The 22,823-nt window shown below is 35.3% G+C and overlaps 1 protein-coding gene across 5 annotated transcripts; it reads right to left on the bottom strand.

Annotated features, from left to right (window-relative positions):
• Positions 1-6,006: 6,006 nt before the first annotated feature.
• LOC117610217 (uncharacterized) lies at positions 6,007-22,562 on the bottom strand. Of its 5 annotated transcripts, none has more exons than XM_034337334.2 (17): positions 22,405-22,562; positions 19,440-19,503; positions 18,801-18,906; positions 18,563-18,661; positions 18,325-18,496; positions 17,564-17,750; positions 16,988-17,076; positions 14,825-15,098; positions 14,241-14,322; positions 13,755-13,931; positions 13,484-13,676; positions 12,346-12,524; positions 10,783-11,149; positions 8,159-8,502; positions 7,786-8,103; positions 7,188-7,301; positions 6,007-7,117 (listed from the first exon to the last, which is right to left on the bottom strand). In XM_034337334.2, exons 1-17 carry the CDS (start codon positions 22,436-22,438, stop codon positions 6,977-6,979), a joined length of 2,940 nt encoding a protein of 979 aa, XP_034193225.2. In that variant the 5' UTR covers positions 22,439-22,562; the 3' UTR covers positions 6,007-6,976. The 5 variants fall into 5 exon arrangements, with proteins under 5 accessions (XP_034193225.2, XP_034193227.2, XP_034193224.2 ...); XM_034337336.2 differs by lacking the exon at positions 22,405-22,562 and adding an exon at positions 21,956-22,026 and having other exon boundaries at positions 18,325-18,508; XM_034337333.2 differs by having other exon boundaries at positions 6,013-7,117; positions 18,325-18,508.
• Positions 22,563-22,823: the final 261 nt, after the last annotated feature.

Genomic DNA, 22,823 nt, shown 5'->3' with positions numbered 1-22,823 from the left:
CAGAGAATAAAATTTACATTACTGATAATATGCTGATAATTAATTTTATTATATTTAAATTGCTATAATGTCCAAGATACGTAATTAAAATATTGCTTTGTGGTCTTCCTAACTAGAGTCGAAATATCTGTTACACTTTAACACTTTTGAAAAATTAAAAAAAAAAAGCGTAGTTCCTACGATAGAATTAACTAAAAATTAAGTGAACACCCTATGTACCCTTTCTTCTGAACATCATTTGCAAGAACTTATCAAAACGTTGCTGTTCACAAGTAAACCGGGCCATTTGTTCTGCCAGGAGGGTTGAATTTCATCAAACAGTTACACAGACACCGTTCACCCACAATCGCATACAATTATTCGCAGACGTGTAAGGTAAAACAGGGGTTTGTTCGTTCACAGTCGTTAGCCGGTATTATTGAAAATTATCTAACTTCCGCAGTCGTTGGTGGACGAAAGGTACGCTTGCTTTAAAGCGAGGACACGGATGCATCGATAAAACCCTCGAATATTCGGATGTTCCAGGAAAATCGAGCTTGCTGTCGTCAGTAGAAAGTAGGACTGTGATTCGGTCGTTGCAACAAGAAATTCCTGTGGTCAGCCAAACAGGGATCAACGAAGAAACTTTATCTGCCGAATGGACGCTTCATTTAAATTGGAATATGAATATTAAATGTTTGGAGGGTCAAAGAAACTTGAAAACTTTGTGTATCGCTAGAATTTTGCCGTTCGAGTACAATAATTACCGGATTCATTTTTTTCATTCTTTTCTGATAACATTTTATTTGGAGGGGACTAATAATAAATGAAAAATAATGTCAGATGTACAAACTAATTTTGTGTATTTTCATTTTTCCAATATATTGGAAATTTATGCTTCCAATATATGAAACTCTTCCGTTTAAAAATTATACGTTCAACTTTAGGTTAATATCTTAGTATATGTTTTGTAAGTTTGGGTTACGATTGACTCAAACTCCACTGTTCATGTATTATGATCTTCAATAAATTACAAAATTAACATCAATAAAATGATGCAAAATTCACCATTTAATTTAATAAACGATTATGCAAATTGTCTCCTATTAGTGATTTACTGATCCAATCCAACCAAGACGCATAAACGAAGAAATTAGGCGGATCTCAAATAGTATTACAATATAAGTCAATGAAAGCGGCAACGAGGCTTCCTTTTTTTTAATAAATATGACGAGAAGAGATACGAAGGACTGCAGCATCTCTGTGGGTAGGATATTTAGATTTATTCGCGAATCCTCGAGCCACCGATATTTTCCTCGGCTGCACGTGCCAATACCAATAGGCGGAGTGGTTAATACCGTCTGGCCTGGCATCCATCCTTACTACTTGATAGTCAGCTTCCATTCGAAAGCTTCGTCTTATTTCGCGGCCTATACGGTAATCCTAACCCTTATCCGCTTTTTTTTTCACCCCCTGATCGCTTCGTTCTTGGCTCGAAACGAAGGATACAAATGTTGCTGCAATTTCAAGAAATTTCAGTAGTAAAATCAACGATGAGTCGGGTCTTAGGATTTTCATATTCTAGCTTCGATATTTTTTCAAAATTATAACACATAATATTTATTTACAAATTATAAACTAAACTAAATAAAGAATTATGTCATTTTTTTGTTGTATTTTAATAAATAAATAAATTCCTCTTTCTCACGAATTGTTGAAAGGTGATTATATCATTAGAAAAGAAGATAAGAATGAAAAGTATTTATTCACAAAGTTCAAATAATAAAATACTCGTGGCGAAGATTTATTCGCAACAGTGAATCGAGCAGGAACCGCAATATTTCGCCAATCGACTTGGCATCCATCCTTACTACTTGATAGTCGACTCGGCTACGAAGGACTTGCTTTATATTTATGTAGGAACATAACGGTTACCAGTAACCCCAACTGTTTCTGTTACTTCAACCGCACGACTCGTGAATCGTAAAAGTGTTTTACAACTCTACGACCAACAATACTGTCGTTTCCTTTACTTTTCATTCGCCCTTTTAAGCCTAATACGCTACGTTTTCTATCACTTTACAATAAATGATTACCTTTAATAAGGAAATCTTATTTTGATGTAATAGTTATTAATTTTTTTTTGTTTTTACAAATTTTCAATTATAATTGATGAGTATTTGAAAAATGAAATTTAATTGATTTATTGTTTATTCCAACTAAGAGCCATCCAATTTATATAGTAATTTTCATGAAATTTTAAGTTTCAAATTCATATAAGTGCCAATTTGTATTTTTCTGTCATCAAATCGTATCAGAACTTTTACATTTTAAAGTTACTTAGTCATTATATGTTATAAGTGAGAAGTAACCATATTGCATTAAGCCCCCTGATAAGACGTTAAAACATTAATTTTCATGGAATCCTAAACTTTCAATTCGTATAATGTAGGTGCCATTTTACATTACTTTTATATGTAATGAAATCCTATCGGAACTTTCATATTTTAAAATTGGTCATGATTTGCTATAAGTGTCAATCGGCTGTTTTGTATCAGGGATACTGCTAAATGTTTACACAGTCGTTTTCGTTAAGCCTCAATCTTTAAAGTGTCACGAAATCGTATCAGACTTTCAATGCCTCAAAGTCAGCCGTTTAATACAATATAAGCTAATATCATTCTTTATTATTAAACTCGTCTTTCAAGGGAAAACAAACTAAAGAAATTCCTCTCGATCTTTTGCCTCGTTGCGATCGCAAGACATTCCCGACTGTCCTCGACTACTTTGCATGGAATTATTTAAAAATGCACCCGACGTCCCGGGAAACATCCACTTAACAAGGGTTGTCGGGAGGGCTTAAGGCGCTAAGGGAACCGTGAGAATATTGGCTTTAAGGACGAGACGCGGTTGGCGTTTCACGGGAAAAAGGACAAACGAATTCGAACGGGAACGCAAGTTTGTAATAGAGTCACGGTTCCGTTAAAAATTCCCGCCTAAAGTAAATGTAAACCGTATCGGTGTGATAAATACATTGTTAAGTTCACCACACTTCGTTCATGAAGATTTAAAAACAATTTTTCTTGGACATTCATTGTCAAACTTCAGGCTAAATACAAAGAATTTATTGAACAAATAACATTAAAATATCTGTATTCTTACAACATAAAAATTAAATAGTTTTATATTTATATCAGTCACACTTCGATTGACCCCCTAGTTTTATACGAATCTGATTAGTAGGTGTAACCGCTCCGACCGAATCATACATCACGACCGAAAGTACGCGTGAGCTGTGGTGGGGCGCGACCAATCAGATTGCGTTATTTTCATGTGACTTCCTGCGATCGGTGGGCAGTAGGCCCATCGCCGCGAAGATGCCCCCCACCACCGACCGACCGCAGTAATATAGACAGGTACGCCCGTGACAAATCCCATTGCGACCTGCCTAAGCGTGCCTGCCATAGAGGGTCGCGATCCCCATGATTCCAAAATTTTAATTGAAGAGTTTTTCAAGTTTTTTAATATGATTTTCAAAATACCATAAATTTTTAACTTAAAATGGCAATACTTCTCCTAAGCGCTTACCAATAATAAAAATTCCCATTATATTTACAGGTGGTGGAAAGTCCGTTCGAAAAACTTTATCAGGTAAAATTGCGTGAATGATTCGATGTAACGCCATTGACTTGTTCGTTTCGCCTCGTCTCGTCCTCCGTCTTTGCGAGAGACGCGCGGGCTCGATCGAATTTGCAAAATGGCTGTGCACGAAGGTTGAATTCCTGACGAGGTAATTCGCGGGGAGGGCGTCTACGTCTCTTGGAAGGGAAAAACTTGTAACGGGTGCGAAATTCAAAGTGAATTCCCTCGAAATAGGCGTCGCGACGCTTCACGTTCCTGCTGACAAGTTATCAAGACATTGTTCGGTGAACATGCAATGATTTTTCATATTTTATGGATTTCATATCACGTCCTCGTGTCAGTTTAAATTTTCAAACTGAACAGAAAAATTCTATCGCAATAATTATTGCACAGTATTTTATTTAGTAATTTTCCTCGTTTGATTAAAAATATACTCCCAATAAACGTCATGGACCAGCAGTGATCCTTTATGAAAAATTTCAATATTGGATAAATTTGATATGGTTATTTCTATCACGTCGGTCAACGCAAAATTAAAAGAAATTTTTTAGAATTTTTCGATGAAGAGAAAGCAACGTTAACGTCCGAATTATTTAAAATTGTACCCGATAAAATTACACGGAGAATGCAATTTCTGAAATGTAATTACGCATCCCTGGCTTTGATGCAAATTATCTTTGAACGACATTTCATATTCAATCTATTTTCTATTCATTTTTGTATATCTACCATATTCTGTAACAAATAATACAAAAAGTATTTGTTGTTAAAATAAAAGATAAAAGTTATTGTCAAAATTAAATCAATACAATTCACAACTAGGAACATCATAACAGATACGTAATTTAATTCAAACTCCAAATTTTCCTTTCATTTATTTAATGGGACGGGTGAAATTATTTTTTAGAAATAAAAAATGGAGACTGATTGACTATCAGCAGTCTGTTCCACTATTCGACATTTGCATTCGATCCGATTTAGCGACGCGTGTCGTGTTAATCAGGTTACATGCATTAAGTCGCCCTCGATTGTTTAAAATTCATTGGTCGATCGATCGACCTTGTTTCTGACCGAACACCCCGTCACTCGATGCCATCATTAACATATTTGCCAACGATATTCGTAAACAAATCACTCGATATTCTCGTCGAAGAACTTTCATCCATCGTTTCCTTTTTGCTCTTGCTTGTTCAAGCAACATTACGTATTTTCTCGTTACGTAAAAACAAAATACATAGAGTGGCTATAAAATGAATACATAAATTAGGACTTGATGTTTACTAACGTTAAAATAAAAGTATGGCAACATTTTTAGCTTTTGTAGTGTGCTAAGTTGGTGAAACATACTATGGCAGTAATAATATAATACTTTTAAGAATCATAGTAGTAATTATAGTAATAATAGTAATAATAGTAGCACTATTTAATAGTAATATTAAGTAATATGTAGTAATAATATGATGTAATATTAATTACATTAATATTGTTAGTAAATATAATAATAGTAACATTATTTACTACACAGTTTCTATTAAAAATTATCTATCTAACATGATTAAACTTGAGTCGAGATAAAATCACCCGAAAATCCGCAGAAATAACCGAAAGTGTAATAGAAAAATAAAAAGGTGAAGACAATTGTAGATAGAGCGAATAGAGAAAAGAATAGCACAAGTACTGTGGTCTTTTTTTTTAACGTAAAAGAAAGGAGAATGCTAGTAAGAAAGTTTACGCTAATTAAGGCCGTTTCATCAGAGATTCCCTTTTTAGAGGGGTTGATCCTCAGCTTTTAAATAAATTATACCGCGTTAAAAGCCTCTTCGCACTTCCTCGGATAATCCATGGGTCGATCTCACCCTGGAAGGAATGTCGTAAGCCTTCTGCTTAGGTGTATCATAATGCACCTAGAGCTGTCCAAGCGAATTGCTTTTTACTTCCATTTTAAACGACGAAGCAAAATTGTGTAAATTTAATAAAATAACAATTTATCAAATTTCTGAAATTTTTTGGTTATTTATCTATCAATTTAAGTGTTAATATTTTAACTTTTACAATTAACCTATATATTACTGAAATTATTGTAATATCTGAATAATAATTAATTAAATTTGTTAAATTGAAATAAATGAATAAAAATATGAATCACTTTGGCGTTATAAATTTTTATAACGATATCAGATAGAAATGTATAATTTCAATAGTACAATTTATAAAATTTATAGAATTTTATACCACGTCACCCATATGTTATTTAAATTAATTACATAATAATAATTAATTCAGTTCGTTAAATTGAGATAAATGACTGAAAATATGAATAGCTTTAATATTTCAAAGTTTCGCATTGAATTTCGCAATTTAAAATCGAACTCTTTCATACTGCAAAATTTTTGTATACTAACGATGAGTTCCATTGATTCTGTCGCGGTGTGTGACTCTAACACATATTCACACCGGCAGTCGATTGGCTGCAGTCCCTCTTTCGCATGCCCCTCGCCGATCAGCTCTGAATATGTGTTAGAGTCACACACCGCGACAGAATCAACGCAACTCAATGTACATAAAAACTCCACAATTTAAGCGTGAAATTCAATGGTTACACAGTTTCGAATAAACGGTACAAGGATGGATAATTTTCTGCATATAATTTTATTCTCCAACCTCGAAATTCAAATGTAAAATACTATTCGAATTTATACAATGTAATCAGCCATGTTAAAATAGAAAATCCGGAAAATAAACAATGCATATTTCGAACAGGGTGGCCGGTAGACGTTGCAGGGAAAGAATTGAAATGTACATACCGTCGACATCGACGTCGTGCGAAAATACAATCATTCCACCCGTGAATAAAATCATTGACATTTAAATGGTGTATACACTCTTAATCTTCATTCCTTTGTTCGCTCGAAGCAAACCACGAATCGCAACTAAAATGCTGGTCGACGAGTCAAAAGTTTACAAAAAAAAAGCAAACAAAATTGTTTCTAACTACCTTCTTCGTTCTCGGTGACCAGAAATCGCCACACTTTTTAAAGAAACTACTGAAGGTGTCTTAGTTTCTCATGCTAAAATTTGTCATTTTATCACCGAATGAAAATCTACTCGGTCAGAGAAACGACACCCTATATAGAATTAAAAAAAAAAAAAAAAAAAAAAAAAAAAAAAAAAACGAAGAAAAATAAAAATATAATGAATGAAATAAATCGTTCTAATTGTTCTATTCAAAAACGACCGCCATCTGTCTAATTTCTAATTAAATCAGTCACAGCCGTGGAATGATCAGTTTCTGCATAGCAAGAAACTGTTAGTGCGAGGAAGGCGAGGACTAAAAGATCCGTAGTAGGATGCTTGGTCAATCGAGATCCGGAAGTCCTCCGGTGGAGCTAAAACTGTCCCGAGAATCTTTTTGAGTTCGCTCGAAATGGCCGGTTGGCGAGGTGTCCTTCAAACGGTTCTCAAAATTCAGAAAATCTGACCCGCACGGGCTACAGGCCTGCATAGATCGGAAAAAAATTCTCTATTTCAGCAGTCTGTGAATTGTATAGGGTTTCTGGGGTGTTTACTTGAAGAAGGAAACTATCTGGTCCGCCATTTTCCGTGATCTGTCGGTCTAAACGCGGAGATGAAATCACCCCACTGTCGGTACTGTTGCAGAGCCCTCCAACGCTGTCCATCATCTTCAAAAAATTAATTCCTTTTAATTATTATTCATTTGTAAGGATGAGCGGGTACCCGGAAACTCAGATCGGGGTCGGCACCCGGAAAGTTTGTCCAGTACATAAATTCGTTCAGGTACAGGTGCTGGACAAACTTTCGGAGTAATGCTCGGGTACCCGCACACTTCTACTAATTTAATAAATAACACAAAATGAAATAAGCTTGAGCGATATTTTGAAAATGTAATATAAACTTAATTCTGTAAATTTCAAAATATAAATTTTCTATCTTTCGTGAAATCATTTGACCTTGTTTCCTCTTCGAAATTTTAATTTCCCTAAATTTCAAAATTAATTTTCGAAGTCTCTTTCCTTCAGATTTCACCTACCTGGCAAACGTGGCGTGAAACGTTAGAAGACCGGCAGGGGTAAAACGGAAACGGTGCGCGATAGGACGATACGCTTAATGAGCGAACAAATTGAAGGTAACCATGAAATTTCTTACCAGCTTAGTTTTCTCCTCCACTACTTCCACAACGTTGCCCTCCTCGGTGCTGGTAATAATACCTGTTCCCAACTTCTTGCCTAGAATCTTTACCTCCTTTCTGCATCCGCCGGATGCGTTCACGGCGTTGGTGTCGCAACTGTTCGTGTTCGAGGCGGTACTCTTCAAAAACTGTTCGTACGGGCTAAGTAATTTCGTATCCTGATACTGAGACACCATCAGCTCTTGGTTATGGTTCTTTGGACCCAGGATCTTCACTTCGCCCAGATCAGAAAACAGTTTCGATGACGGTAGACTATTGATTTTATTGCTGAGAACCTTTAAAATATAACGATTGTTACTACTAATTCAGAGGATGAATATAAAGCATTACCTTTGGGGTTGAAGTTATCGATCCAAGGATCTTCATATCCGATTGACTGATGGGTATTAATCCAGCATCTGTTTCAGAATCATCAAAAACGGAAGGTAATTTCATTTTTGACTCGTATACAGAGTGATGATCGTCCATGGAACTGTTGAGAATATTCAGGTCTTCGGTTAAGCTATTGTTGCTTTTGAGATAAGGGAGGGTGTCGTTTAGGATTGATAATGGAGGATGGTTCTTCATTAGGAGGGAGGATATGGAGGGGTGAGATGTGGTTGATAGGGTTGATATGTCACTTCGATGATTGAGAATGTTTGTTAACTCCTGTTGGCTAGAGGGCACTCCTATGGCTGTAATAAAATTGCAATTTATTTATTATTTATTTAAATTAAAATTTAAATTGCTTAAATTCAAATCGACAAATAAGAGACAAAATTTTATTTTATTAATGCTTATTAAAATGTCTTTTATTTAAAATTTGCCTATCATTTTGAGATCTCCAGAATGGTCTTATTACCATAGCAATTTCTGTAAATTTTAAGAATACATAGGTGTTGCAAATTAATTATTTGAAGCTATCAGTATATAAAAAAATGATGGATGTTGCGCTCCAGTCATTTCTGGCTTTATGTTTGCACGTTTTAACCTTTTAACTACGGGTGTGGTTTATAAACCACATACTAAAATTGGTGGCTTATATACCACTAAAATAAAAATAAAATAAATACAATAAAAAAAATCTTTTAAAATAGAATATCATTTCATTAATACTAGAAAACCTGCAGGCGAACTGCAGGTGAATGCCAAAGGCAAGACATAAACAACATGCGCAATTTTGTAGCGCTTAAACTCTTGAATCGACAAATCAACACCAGTTCCTGAATGAATTTACATCAATAAACTCTTTTGAAAATATCTTGAAATCTAATCCATGTTGACCTATTTTCGCCAATGGTTTGCAAAACTAGAGACCGAGACCTTTACATTGACACCAAACATGTCCAAAAAGTATGGAGGATAAGGTCAGGAGAATGGCAACAAAAAAGGTAACAACGAGAAACAAGGTCAGTGGGAGAGAGAACAATAATTTAAAGTTAGAGCGATCGGCTGTGCTAAAAGTACCCGTAGTTAAAGGGTTAAAGTTTGGCGGGGTGGCTCATGGTACTGCCGTCTATAGGCCTTGTTGTGGGCCCCTTTCTGCGATCGTTTTAGTTAGTTCGTTCATTCTCAGACATGTTCGATCATTAGAAAAAGCCAGAGAGGCGTTATATGAGAAAATATGTACTGTCCACCAATCACAAGAAGTCACCTGAGAATAACGCAACCTGATTGGTTGCGCTCCAACTCAGCTCACACGTACTTTCAGTCGTGACGTATGATTGGTCGAAGTGACCACATCTACTAATCAGGCTCGTATAAAACTAGGGGGTCAGTCAATGTGTACGTAAATGGTATCCCCTCTTGCTCCTTCGTCGTCCCGCGAGACTTCTGTTCATTGGTGCACAGTAGTTGCAATGATTTTGTGTTTATTTTCAAAGTTATGTTGGAATAATTATATTATTTAAGATCTTTCCATTTCTTTATATTTTGGTGTTTAGATTTACATTTATCCGATTAATATACATACATATACAGGGTGTTAAAAAATACCCTGAAGACTTCTACACCGCTGGATAAATCACGAAAAATCGAAGTAAAAAGTTTTGTAGCATTTTTCGATGGGATCAGTAGTTTAGCCACATTTCGTTGTTGAAAATTGAAAAATTGACCAATCAGCGCGCAGCTTAAGTGGCAAAACCCTCGGAGTAGGAGACTAGCCTCCTCTGCCGCTGAGCGTTGCGCTTACGCATGCGCCGCTGAGCGTTGCGATTACGCATGCGTCGCTGAGCGTTGCGATTACGCATGCGCCGCTGAGCGTTGCGATTACGCATTCGCCTCTGAGCGTCACGCTTTCGCATGCGCAGAGAGTCTAGTGGAGACAGAATTAATTAATTATTTAAATAATTCAAACGTTGTTTACTATTGTTAAGATAGCAATTTTATGGTTTTTTGGATATGTTCGATATCAATCTTTACTACAGACGAAAATTTTACATGTACAATTTATCAAACCGTTTAATAAATTGACACAACTGGGTATGACCCACTAATAGATTAAACAAACAACTCTCGGCGCATGCGTAAGCGCTACGCTCAGCAGCGCGGTTCGTCAGCGGCAAAGGAGGCTAGTCTCCTACTCCGCGGATCTTGCCATGCAAGCTGCGCGCTGATTGGTCAATTTGTCAATTTTCAACAACGAAATGTGGCTAAACTACTGATCCCACGAAAAATGCTACAAAACTTTTCACATCGATTTTTCGCGATCTATCCAGCGGTACAGAGGTCTTCGGGGTATTTTTTAACACCCTGTATAATCTTATCAAAAAGTAATTTTCAAACTATTCAAAATAAAGTTTTGAAAATGAAAATAATATGAAATACAAAATTGAATTAAAATTGTCAATTCGAATAAAATAAAAATTTGCAGTCGCAAGAAAAAAAAAATGTTAAAGGCGATGTTGGTTCAGAAGCGAACAAAGCTTGCTATATTATCGAAAGGAGCAGTTAACTTAATTTCGTATGAAACTTACCCTCGTCCTCGTGTTCGGCAACAGTAACTCCACTATCGATAGTCAAAGGTTTTGGACCAAGGATCAAATCATCGATTTTCGACTGCGAGAGGAAACTAATGCCGTCCACGAAACGGTCGTCGAGGCTCTTGCTGTCGAGAATTCGGATGTCCTTGTCCTCCAGGATCTCGATGCCATCCATCGACATGGATTTCTGCGTCGAAGCGGAATCGAGTACCATGATCTGATTATCGGAATCCCCGATGATGACTTCCCCGTTGCCACGCATATTCACCACATTGATCGCATCCGCTTCCTCGCCGTCCAGAATAGTCACATCGTGTGAATTCTGTGCCATCAGGTCTCTCGCTTCGCTGTTTGTCATCACCTGATTAATAATTATGCAGCAGATATTTCATTAATATTTATTTACAATTCCTACTATGGGTCTAAAATTACCAATTTTAGAAGTGGCCACAAATCGAAAATTAAGTGGATAAAAATGATATAGTCAGATGCAATTTAGGCACACCAGGTGGCAAAGGGGACAAGAGAGGTGCCTACGTACAATGGTCACTAATTGCAAGTACTATGGATCATAGTCATCAATTGCAATGAATTTACATTACAAAATAGGATGTTTGCAATGGAAATTTTCAAAAAACCAATTTTACCAAAATTTTCGTTGCAAATAAAATTTCAAGAACAAAATTACGGTAAACGTTAAGGAAAGTCGTCGATGATCTCAACGTATGCTATCAAACACTGTCCCTATATTCTCATCTCAAATTAATTTAACCCAACTCATCCTTGAATTACATTTAAGACAGAATAGTCTTAATTATCCCAAGGATAGATTAAGTTAGGTACTATTATTTTGAAGTGAGGTTGTAGAAGCCCTTCCTCGTCCATACATTGAAGTTTTAAACAAATTTTGCGTTCATTAATAACCAAACATTGTGATGTGCCAGATACATGGCACTTACCGCAAGAATAGAGCCGCTTTTACAACTTGCCACTCAAACCGCGACTTATCTACTGAAAATCGGGAAATTTGTAAACGTTATATCTTGAAAACTAATTAAAATCGAGTATTTACATTAAAGCTTAATGAATTCGTCTTGAGAAGCACTATTACACGATCTGAAAAAAAATATATTTAAAAAACAAAACTTGACCATCATATCTTTTAAACTAATAATGCAAAAGATTTTTCAACAATTTTCAAACAATTTTTTGTATCATTAACAGTTTAGATGGGACACCCTGTATATCAACTTTATAGTCAAACGAACGTCCTTTTCAGTTCTATGTTTAACAATGAAGAATTTTGTTTAGAAATAACTAACAAACCTTTGAAAGTTACCGAGGGAGCGACTTTGCCATCGGATCAGCCTGCCTACCAATAATTATTTTATTTACTTTTTCATATTGAGTTTGATAATTTGATATGAAAACGTACCTTCCTCTAATATTTAATCTTAGCCAGAGGAAGTGTCGAAACTGCGCTAAAATTTACTTTTGTGGCCACAAAAGAAATATAGAAAAGGTAAATATGAAAGTGATGAGCAATGAATTCGTCACCTCGTAACGACCATCTTCGGTGGCTCTCACGAATTGTATTCCACCCTGGGCGGCCAGTTCCAGTAACTCGTTGCAGTCCTCCATCGCTGTGGACACAACAGGACCATTCTGGCGATCTGGTTCATTCCGGTGGGACTCGGTGTACGTGAACTGGGAATCCAATGCCGTGACGAGACTCTCTGTCGACAATACACCAAATAAACACCATACTGCAACGACACTTTGAAAAACATCGTCGCTTTAACGAGCCAATTATAGACGGACAACTGGCATCAGAGTCCCTTGGTGCGAATGTGTCCTGACTGAAATTGTCCAGCAAACGTCGTAACGAAACGATTACGTTATAGAAACACCATTGATGTCTATGCTGAATTTTTCCATGGGAAGAGAGAAGGTTCTTTGAAAATTACTCATGTTCCATTTTAAGGTGAAATAAGTAAAAAAGCTTTTGATTAGAGTAATTTAGATCAAAATTTAAAAATTGTTAGAGTATAAGAATATTACATAATTAATTAATACAAACAGGACTGGATTAAAATTTTGAGGGAATAAAATTAAAGAACCTGTAAAAAAAAAAAATTGGGAACCAAGGATTTGAACCGAGGACCTTCAAATTGCAAGTCACGGATCTGCTTCGTTGTTAAACACGTGACTCGTAATCTAAGGGTCTTCGGTTCAAATCCTGGGTTCCCGTTTTTTTTTATAATGATAATTTTTAGGTAATAGTTATTCAAAAGGAGACAAATCATCATTAAAAAAAAAAATGTTGGAAACCAAGGATTTGAACCGTGGATCTCTAGATTGCGAGTTGTATGTGTGAGTCTGTCATACTTCTCAATGTAAGTAGTAACTAACTGTAATTGTTAATATCTTTTAAACAATTAGCCGTCTGCCCCCAAAAGGGGTTCTCCTTGTGAGTTGCAAAGTGGGGCCCAAGGCTATAGTCCTCTTACAATTAAACCTCCTCTTAATTTAGTGTCGATTATAAATATAAGAAAAAGAAATAAAATTTGGGATATTTACTAGTTTTCACAAATTCAAGCTTCTCCACAGCCATCAATTCATCACTGAGGACACAGCAGCTTATTTCTTTTGATGGACACTTTGATAGAAAAAAGATAAAGGAAAATTTTCTCACCGTGTTCATTTTCTGGTCCAGGCGGTTCAACGATGAAATTCATCTTTCCATCAGGATCTATGTTCTGAATGACGGTGGCTACCACGGGTACTTTCACTTGGACAGCTTTGACCCGGTCCACATCTGGGATCATTGGACTTAGGCTCATCTTTCCCGCCATTCGTAGATCCTCAGCTGTAGCTGGTGTCAGAATCTGAATTCATAAGTAAAACTTGCTTTTTTTTCAAACTAGTCTCTATTAAGTTTTGTATTAATTATGTAATAGCTTTACATTTTTGTGAGTACCGGTTGGCGAGACTTTTACGAGCACTGGAATTCCTTTAGCCGGTTTGAAAAGGGCGAAGGGTGTTTGACCCTCTAGAAGTGCCATCTCCATTGCTTTCGTATCAATTTTGTCTATTACCACTGATTCCATCATATCAGACTTTTGTGAAACAGAATTTAAAATCTGTATTAATAAATTTTTATTATTTGTACGAATGGTGGTACACCATATTATTATATTAGTGTTTTGAATTGTTGACATTATTAAATTGTAGATGGGCTGACAATTAAATTCGTAACCTTTTCAAGTATTTTACTTCAAAATGCTGCTAATTTTGCTATAAAGGAATACAAAAATGAACACAGATATTGGAAAAGATGGAATGGTACTTAACTTGACTGAAAAATATTGTTTGTTAAATTTAAAAGAATTTCAAAATTGCGAATTTAATTGTTAATTTAATATAATATTATAACATGTCAAGTTACTAACCGAAATCAAAGGATCTTTATCTCTAACTTCGATAGTCTGATTACGATCACTATTGGGCAGCTGCACAATCCTAACATTCTTGCTGGAATTTGATTTTTAATAAATAATTATTACCTTTCCTAAAATTGGTCATATTCTAAACATTAGATTGTTATCGATATGATAGCTAATTATTATTTACTGTAGCTAACAATCAACCACATTATAACAAAAACATTCACAAATTTTCTAGTTATTTTCCTAGTTATTTTCACCAAACTTTACGCTAAAAATTAAGGTAATACAAGTGTCATTTCATAAAACTTTTCTGTCATGAAATCTCGTTTGAAAAATTAACCATCCCCCCGTGCAACGATCTAACACTATCAGAAGGTGTAATGTCTCCAAGAAATCCTTTGCGAAGAAGAATCAATTTACGTAGAAAAGAAAGAGAGGAAAGGGAGCGTGAAATTTTCTGCTGACTTAGAAAGATCAACATTCTGTCTACGTTCGGTTAACGGGGAGAAAAGATGGCCTCGACTGTCCGTCAAGGAGGAAATTAACCGTGGTAGTTCGCCGCGATTCCGGTGACGACGTCTACCTACTTTCTTATAACGTTCGGATCGTTGATTCCTGGCTGTGGCGTAGTCGGATGTCGATATTTGATGCCGTGCTTGTACTCTTCGTGCGATCTCAAAGCGAATCGACGCGGGAACTCTTTGCCGCAGATTCCGCACACGTACTGCATTTTCTCCGCGTGTGCATGCGCTTTGACCTTGTGGCAGACCAAATTCGACATCTGATTGAAGCCTTTGCCGCAAAGCTCGCATTTATACGGTCTCTCGTTCGTATGGGTAAACACGTGGTTTCTCAAATTGCCTGACAACGGGAATGATATATTTAACTGTTAAACGTTCTCTCCTACATCCGATTTGCCATTCAATTTATTCTACTCTAAAATGATCAATTTTTATGCAATTTCCAAAGAAAATGAATAACTTTTCCTGATTAGAAGAATGGCAAAGTCATGATTCTCTTTTTAAGGAAACTTCCGAAAGGCCCCATCACCCCAAAAAAAAAACTTCGGATTTATAGTAATTGAGGGACGAGAAATCGAATGATACCATTTTCAGAACTGGCAAATAAACCGTTCTCGAGATATACAGGGTATTCTAAAAGTGCGGAAACCCCCTATTGTCTTGATAAGAACGCATTTCCACGCAAAATGACTAACCTAACCCTAACCCTAACCTAGGTTAGGTTAGTCATTTTCCGTGAAAATGCGTTCGGTAATTATTTAGAAGTTGGTCCTCCTCACCGATTTTCGTGACCTTGAAATATGTTGTCATGGTCATCATTCTGAACAACTTTTCCCTATACATGTTACCGCCGCTCGGCCTTAGTTTCCGAGATATTCGTAAAAAACTGCATTTATACTTATGTCACCAGTACACTGCATTCCGGGAAAAATGGAGACTGAATAGTGATTGAAGTGGTTTGAGGTTAGGTTTAGGTTTAGTGCTTACATGGCGTAATACGAGAGCTAATATTCCTCGTTATGGAACTCGTACGTCTCATTACGTGGAATATATAGCTGAGTTTTTATTCCGACGTCAACATGATGTTAATGAGCGTATAATGGCATTTTTCGACATGATGGGCGAAATGTTTCCGATTTCTGACAAAACACAAAATGAATAATAGGTATACAATATATAAAAAGTGAAAGAAAGAGTAATTATAACGTGAAAAAATCAAAAACAAAACCCTAACCCTAACCCTAACCTCAAACCACTTCAATCACTCTTTCAATCACCATTCAGTCTCCATTTTTCCCGGAATACAGTGTACTCGTAATCTAAGTTTAACTAAATATTTTTGCAAATATCTCGGAAACTAAGGCCGAGCGGCGGTAACATGTATAGGAAAAAGTTGTTCAGAATGACGACCTTGACAACATATTTCAAGGTCACGAAAATCGGTGAGGAGGGCAAACCTCGAACTAATTACCAAAGATTTTTGCAAATATCTCGGAAACTAAGGCCGAGCGGCGGTAACATATATGGAGAAAAGTTGTTCAGAATGATGACCATGGCAACATATTTCAAGGTCACGAAAATCGGTGAGGAGGACCAACTTCTAAATAATTACACGGAATTTTCACGGAAAATGACTAACCTAACCTAGGTTAGGGTTAGGATTAGGATTAGGTTAGTCATTTTGCGTGGAAATGCGTTCTTATCAAGATAATAGGGGGTTTCCGCACTTTTAGAATACCCTGTATATCTCGAGAACGGTTTATTTGCCAGTTCTGAAAATGGTCTCATTCGATTTCTCGTCCCTCAATTACTATTATTCCGAAGTTTGGTTGTCCTGGGGTGATGGGGCCTTTCGGAAGTATACCCCTTTTTCTGATTCAAATTTGACGTTTATAAATCACTAGGGGTGTGCAGGTACTTGAAAATTCGGCTCGGACTCGGGTTGACAATTTTTTTCCAGTTCGAAACGGACGCCGAAGGTGTGTTTAGTATATAAATGTGTTCGGGTACCCGTAATTTCGAGACCCGAAATATTTCAATTATATACGAAAACATTTTGAAATTTACAAATTAAAAGTAAGCCTGAAAAATCATGTCCCGAGTGCAGCGTCGACTCTCGAATTGAGCTTCAAATCTTGAGTCGATTTCGGGCTCGATATTCAGATCCTGAAATAAGGGGTACCCGAATCTACCCGAATCTTCGGGTACCTGCACATTCCTATAAATTACCCTTTTGGTGGAATCCTTTCCCGCAAACTTGACACTTGTGCGGTTTGTGTTCCGAGTGCGTTTTCCGATGAGAGATCAATGTGGACACTCTAAAGTTCAAAATATTAAATTACTATCTCAAAGCTCTCTAAAATTTCATCTGAGAAGCAATCATAAAATAAATGCTATAATAACACATTATAATGACAATTTTTAAAAATAAAAAAAACATATTTAAAATTATTTCAATATTTTAAAGCCGCTATTGTTTTCATAAAGACCTTCCTAATTTTTTCAATCATTTCGTTTTTCAGATACATTTAAACGACCCCCCTCCCCCAAATAATAAATCATGCTCTATTAACGTTAATTTTTAAAACGACAAAAATATGCTCGTTAAAATTTTGCACTCGTGATCCGCTAATGATCCGCGACCAAGCGTAGTCGTCATTATTTTTCCTCTGGTGAAATTGTAGTTTCAATTGCTGTCAGAGCCTTTTCATTAAAACGCTTATATCGTTGTTTTAAGGTTTAACTTTAAAGTTTCGATCACTAGGCAAACATGAAGGATTGGTATATACTGATTTAACTGCTAACCTGTTGAAAGTCTTCTTGCAAAATTCACAGACGTACGGCCTGGCATCGCTGTGTATCGCCTTGTGTTGACTCAGAGTTGATAACTGGCGAAAAGCTTTGCCACAAGCCTCGCATTTAAAGTTCCTTTCGTCAGTGTGCGTTGGTAAGTGCCTCATCAACGTATACTGGTGGCGGAACTCCTTTGAACCTGGTTTGAATACGTGAAATTTAGAATAGTTTTATCTGTTGCTAAATCCTTCTGTTATTTCAATTTCCACCACCCCGAATTTTCTAACTTTGAATTTTACCCTTTCGGCTAATTTTCCATAAGTTTAAATTTTACTCTATCCAATTCTATTCTTTCGAATTCTATCCTTTCAATGTTTACCCTTTCGAATCCTACGCTTTCAAATTTTTATCTTTTCGAATTCTATTTTTTCAATTTTTATCCTTTCGAATTCTATCCGTTCAATTTTAACCTACCCTTTCAAATTCTATCCTCATCATTTTTATCCCTTCGAATGCTATCGTTTCAATTTTTACGCTTTCGAATTCAATCCTTCCAAATTCTACCCTTTCGAATTCTATCCGTTCAATTTTTACCTACCCTTTCAAATTCTATCTTCATCATTTTTATCCCTTCGAATGCTATCGTTTCAATTTTTACGCTTTCGAATTCAATCCTTCCAAATTCTACACTTTCAAATTTCACCCTTTGAATTCTATAAGCCTAAACTTAAAAAAGGAGTCACATTTCTTTTCTGAATATCATAATTACTCACAAATTCCACATTCCCAAATTTTGAGCGTCTTCCCATCCCGTTTCAGATACTTCACGAAATGGAGCTTCGATCTTGGGTCATCTTTGTCAATAAGATGAGTGGTGGACGAAGATGGCCGTTCAACCATGGGGTCCGGGTACACCATAATGTTGTCCTCGGACTTATTAACATTCTGATCAACGATCTAAAGATAAGTCTACTGTAAAAACGAAAACTAAAAAATATTACTACTTGATACCTTGTATTTGAAAGCATCTTTGCCGAGGAATTTCGCCACACTGCTGTCGATATTAATTACCTCTGAATCTATAGCAACATCTAGATTCATGCAGTCACCCTTTAGTGGAACAAATGAAATTGAACAGTAATTAAACGTTTATGAAACTGGAAGAATAATTAAACTATGAATGTGTTACGATAAAGAGATTAATGGTACACGGTGCACGTTGATGATATGAATTGAAACAATTAATTACCTGAATTAATTGATGATCATTTGTGGTTGGTAAGCTCGGTACAACTGTGACATCGTTCCTGTTGTCAGAACCTGCGCTCTCTTCTTTCACGTAAACTTCATAAACACTAAAAATACAAAATTTTTGTAACAAACTACATATATTTTCTACCAGTTCATCGATCAAGTGAACCCCCGAATGTTTGATAACCCCAGACCATGGATATCTTAATCCGGTTCTGTTTCAAATTCTCTAACAACAAAACAGAAAATTCAAACAATAATCAAAATGAAAATAAAATAAAATTTTAACAATTGCAATGTTTAATTAATAAAATATATCCTCGATAGAAAAATTTGCAGTAATATAAGGTTTTAAAGCCTGTGATAATGAAACAAAAATAAAAGAAATGAATCACTGCAATGAAAAAATGTTGCAATATTTTTATTAGTGTCTGTTTAATTAAACAAATAGAAAGAAAAGAACCGAAATTTTTTCCAACGAAACACTAGCCAAGTTATCTACGAAATGCAGGGACACCTTCGCGTCGTCTGCAGAAAACTCCGCTTCTAAATTACATCGTTCGCCTCCAAAAATTTCGGGGATTAAAGTCAGCTGGTCACTGTGTAACACTGATACATGCTAATTTTTTAAGCTCACCTGATAACTTCGTCCGGAATAGGACGAGTGAATTGCATCTGCGGATCCTCGTACTGGGTCTCCCCTGAAAGTTTGAACAATATTTCGTGAAAATATTCCCGTTTAAAAATAACAATGACAATATAATAATTTAATAATTGCAATTACGTTTTCCCAGAGAAAGTAAAATTTACAAATTTTTATCTTATATAAAAATAATGTTTATTGTACATTAAGTGCATTAATGCAACTAAATAAAGGCCAAGGTGGTGGGCCTAGCTCCTCGTATCAATCTGAACTGATCTTCCCTAAAAAATGTAAAGCTTCATTATTTTAAAATTTTATGATTCCAAAATTTAAACATTTCAGAATTACAGAATTACAAATCTTTAATAGTTGTAAATTCCAATATTCTGAGATTCTAAAATTCCAATATTAAAAAATTTCGGAGTTCCATAATTACAAAACTTCAAACTTCCTAAATTCTAGATCTAAAAAATTAAAAAATTATGAAATTACAGATTTATAAAATTATCAAATTTCTAAAGGATCTGGCCCATTCCAGAATAAGTTACACCAATCGTTGATCGCCCGAGTGGGTCATTAATTATAACTCCTTAATTATACGAAAATTAATAAATATAGTATAACTGCAATTGTAATTATTAGAATCTAATTTTCAATAAAAAGATTTACATTTGCGTCAAAAAATTAATACAAATTTTATAAAATTTCCGAAGATAAAAAATTACAATATTTCTATTCAAAGCAATTTTTTCAATTTTATATATAGAACGAAAAATTCAGAGTAAACATGCTATTAAATAGTAATTTCTAAGATGGTGGATAGTCTTTATAGCCTGATAGTCTGATAGCATAATAAAATAATCTCCTCTGGCAAAATAATTCCTTTCCTTCTTTCTACACTCTTTTTTTTCTCATTGAATAATCCGTTACGTAGATCATCCAATATGCTCTTTGCGACATTCGTTCATATCCAACTAAAAGAACTAATGGGCACGAATGAATATATTCTGTTGCTGGTATTATCTCGAACGAAAGCTCCAGCCTTGAAAACACATTTAATTTTTATCGTAACCTATTCCTTTTATTTTTTCCAAGTAGATATATCAAAATTAAGACCTCCGAAAAAATTCAATTTAAAATTCATTACTTTTTTTATGAAATAATCTTACGTAATGTCTTCTTGCAATAGTACAATACATATAAATGATAATTTTAAAAAGAATTAAGATTAAAAATATGAAATAAAGTTTGATCTGAATAAATGCTCAAATAATTCCAACTATATTTATTAGGAAATGTTCGTAATTTGTAATTTTATAATAGCTTCTAATGGTCATTGGTGTAATTAGGTAGGGTGGGCCTGGCACCTCTAAAAATCTAAATTGGCTTCTCCCCAAAAACATGAACCTTCAGCAAAATTTGTAAATTCCAAAATTTCGAGATTTCAAATTTTCTCAATTTCAGAATTCCAACATTCTAGATCCTAAGAATTTCAAAATTTCAAAATATTAGAATTTCTGAATTCCAAGACCTCGGAATTCTAGAACACCGTATCACCAAAATTCTGAAACTTCAAATTTTCTAAATTCTAGATACCAAAAATTTTATAATTCTAAAAATTTGTAAGAGACCTGACCCACCCCAGAGAAACGTCCAAATTTTGCAAATACCAACGGTTTTAACAATTATCATTCAATAAAATAAATAATAGTGGTAAAAAGCATAATTTCTCAAATAAAGCTCGATCTGAACAGAAATGTTCATTTAAACTCATCGTTAGATAATATCTGAAATGACCCTCGAATTGAGCGACACTGATTTAAATGGAACTGAGGATACAGGTGCCTCTTGAAACAATGTATCGTTTCCATCGAGCGTTTCGTCCACGCGAACGAGACAATGTTGCGGCGAACCTCACAAATGCATAAAACTGATTCCCTCGATCTGATCATTGAACTTGACCAATATATTATATTCCAGATTAAAAACTACAATGCTTTCCTTGCAATTTTATAATACCTTGATTTGTAATTTGAAATATTATATTTGGAGCTACGGAAACTATTTTTAAATTAAAAATTATAATTTTATAATACCCTGACTTGTAATTTGAAATATACAGAACTATAGAAATTCTTTAAAAGTTAAAAATGATCATTTTTCTTCCCAAATACTTTTACTATTTTGCAATTTTATAATACTTTGATTTACAGCCTGAAATATTTGAAGTTATGGAAATTATTTTGGGATTGAAAGTTATCATTTTTCTACCCTTACATTTTAGTTTTTTTTGCAATTTTATGCCTCGAATTGCAATTTCAAATATTTCACGTAAAATTATCTCAAGATTAAAAATTGCAATATAAGCGAAGAAAATCTAAACAGAAAGTGAAAATGTTGCAAAATAAGAACCACGATCATTTCTATTCAACGAAACTAAATAAAAAGAAAAAACAGAAAATATCCTTAAATTTTCTTAAACAAACCAAATCATGCATCTCCAAACTTACATGTTTCCTCGATCAGTCCCCGTTCCTCGAAAATCGGGTCACCTCCTAATAATTCCCCAAAAATCCATGGTTCACGTTGCAATCAGAGAATCAAACATTATACAAAACGTCGCTAATTAAACTATTAGAAAGGTGATCGCCATTGAAAGACCGACGAGACGGTTAGTGACCGGAAGGCGAAGAGAAAAGACTGTCAAAGCGGAGGGATTTCGAGGTTCGTGGAGCGCGATCGGCACAAGTCGGACATCGCCTTTTTTTTTCAGCAAGCAAATAAACGAAAGCCGCCATTATCACAGCTCATTTTTCACAAATTGGTAAGCAATCGAATAGTGAACAGCGAGAGGAGACGATGAAAATCAGAAGAGATCGCGAGACGTCGCGAAGAAAAATTTCCGAAGAGTAAATTTTAGAAAATCGGTTCTTATTGTTTTTTTATTATTAGTACTTACAGTTGTATCCTTGAAGAAGGTTATTCTGGGACATTTCACAGCTTGGACCGAGCCACTTTCCACGTGGACGTCTCGCGGCCTGATTCGCATCGATCTCTAACGAGGAATCGTTTGAGACGGAACCAAATCGGTTCGCCCATATCGCCGCCAAACGGGCAACTTTGGAAACTTTGATTAACAGTAACGTGCCCTCCACTCTCAAAACCCTCTTAACCTTTGATCTTCCATATACGATTTTTTTCTTTTTTTTTTTTTTTCAATTTTCTACTCAAAATGTATGGTGTTTCCATTGGCGTAATTAAGTAGGAGTTAGAGTGGGCATGACCCCCTCATCATTGAAAAACTTTAACATTGTAAAATTTCAAAATTTCGGAATTTTAGAATTATGAAATTTCAAAATTTCTTTGGGGCCTAACACA

The sequence above is a fragment of the Osmia lignaria genome, chromosome 13 (assembly GCF_051020975.1).
Source record: "Osmia lignaria lignaria isolate PbOS001 chromosome 13, iyOsmLign1, whole genome shotgun sequence".
NCBI lineage: Eukaryota > Metazoa > Arthropoda > Insecta > Hymenoptera > Megachilidae > Osmia > Osmia lignaria.
This window is presented reverse-complemented; position numbering and strand designations above follow the sequence as displayed.

Bases quoted from the DNA above. Each gene is read 5' to 3' on its own strand.
- LOC117610217 (XM_034337333.2), bottom strand. From the start codon at position 22,438: ATGTCCCAGAATAACCTTCTTCAAGGATACAACT. The intron at 13,677-13,754 runs GTAAAGCTATTA...TTATGAATTCAG, and splicing joins CAACCGGTACTCACAAAAAT to ATTCTGACACCAGCTACAGC. The intron at 8,104-8,158 runs GTAATGCTTTAT...TATATTTTAAAG, and splicing joins CGATAACTTCAACCCCAAAG to GTTCTCAGCAATAAAATCAA.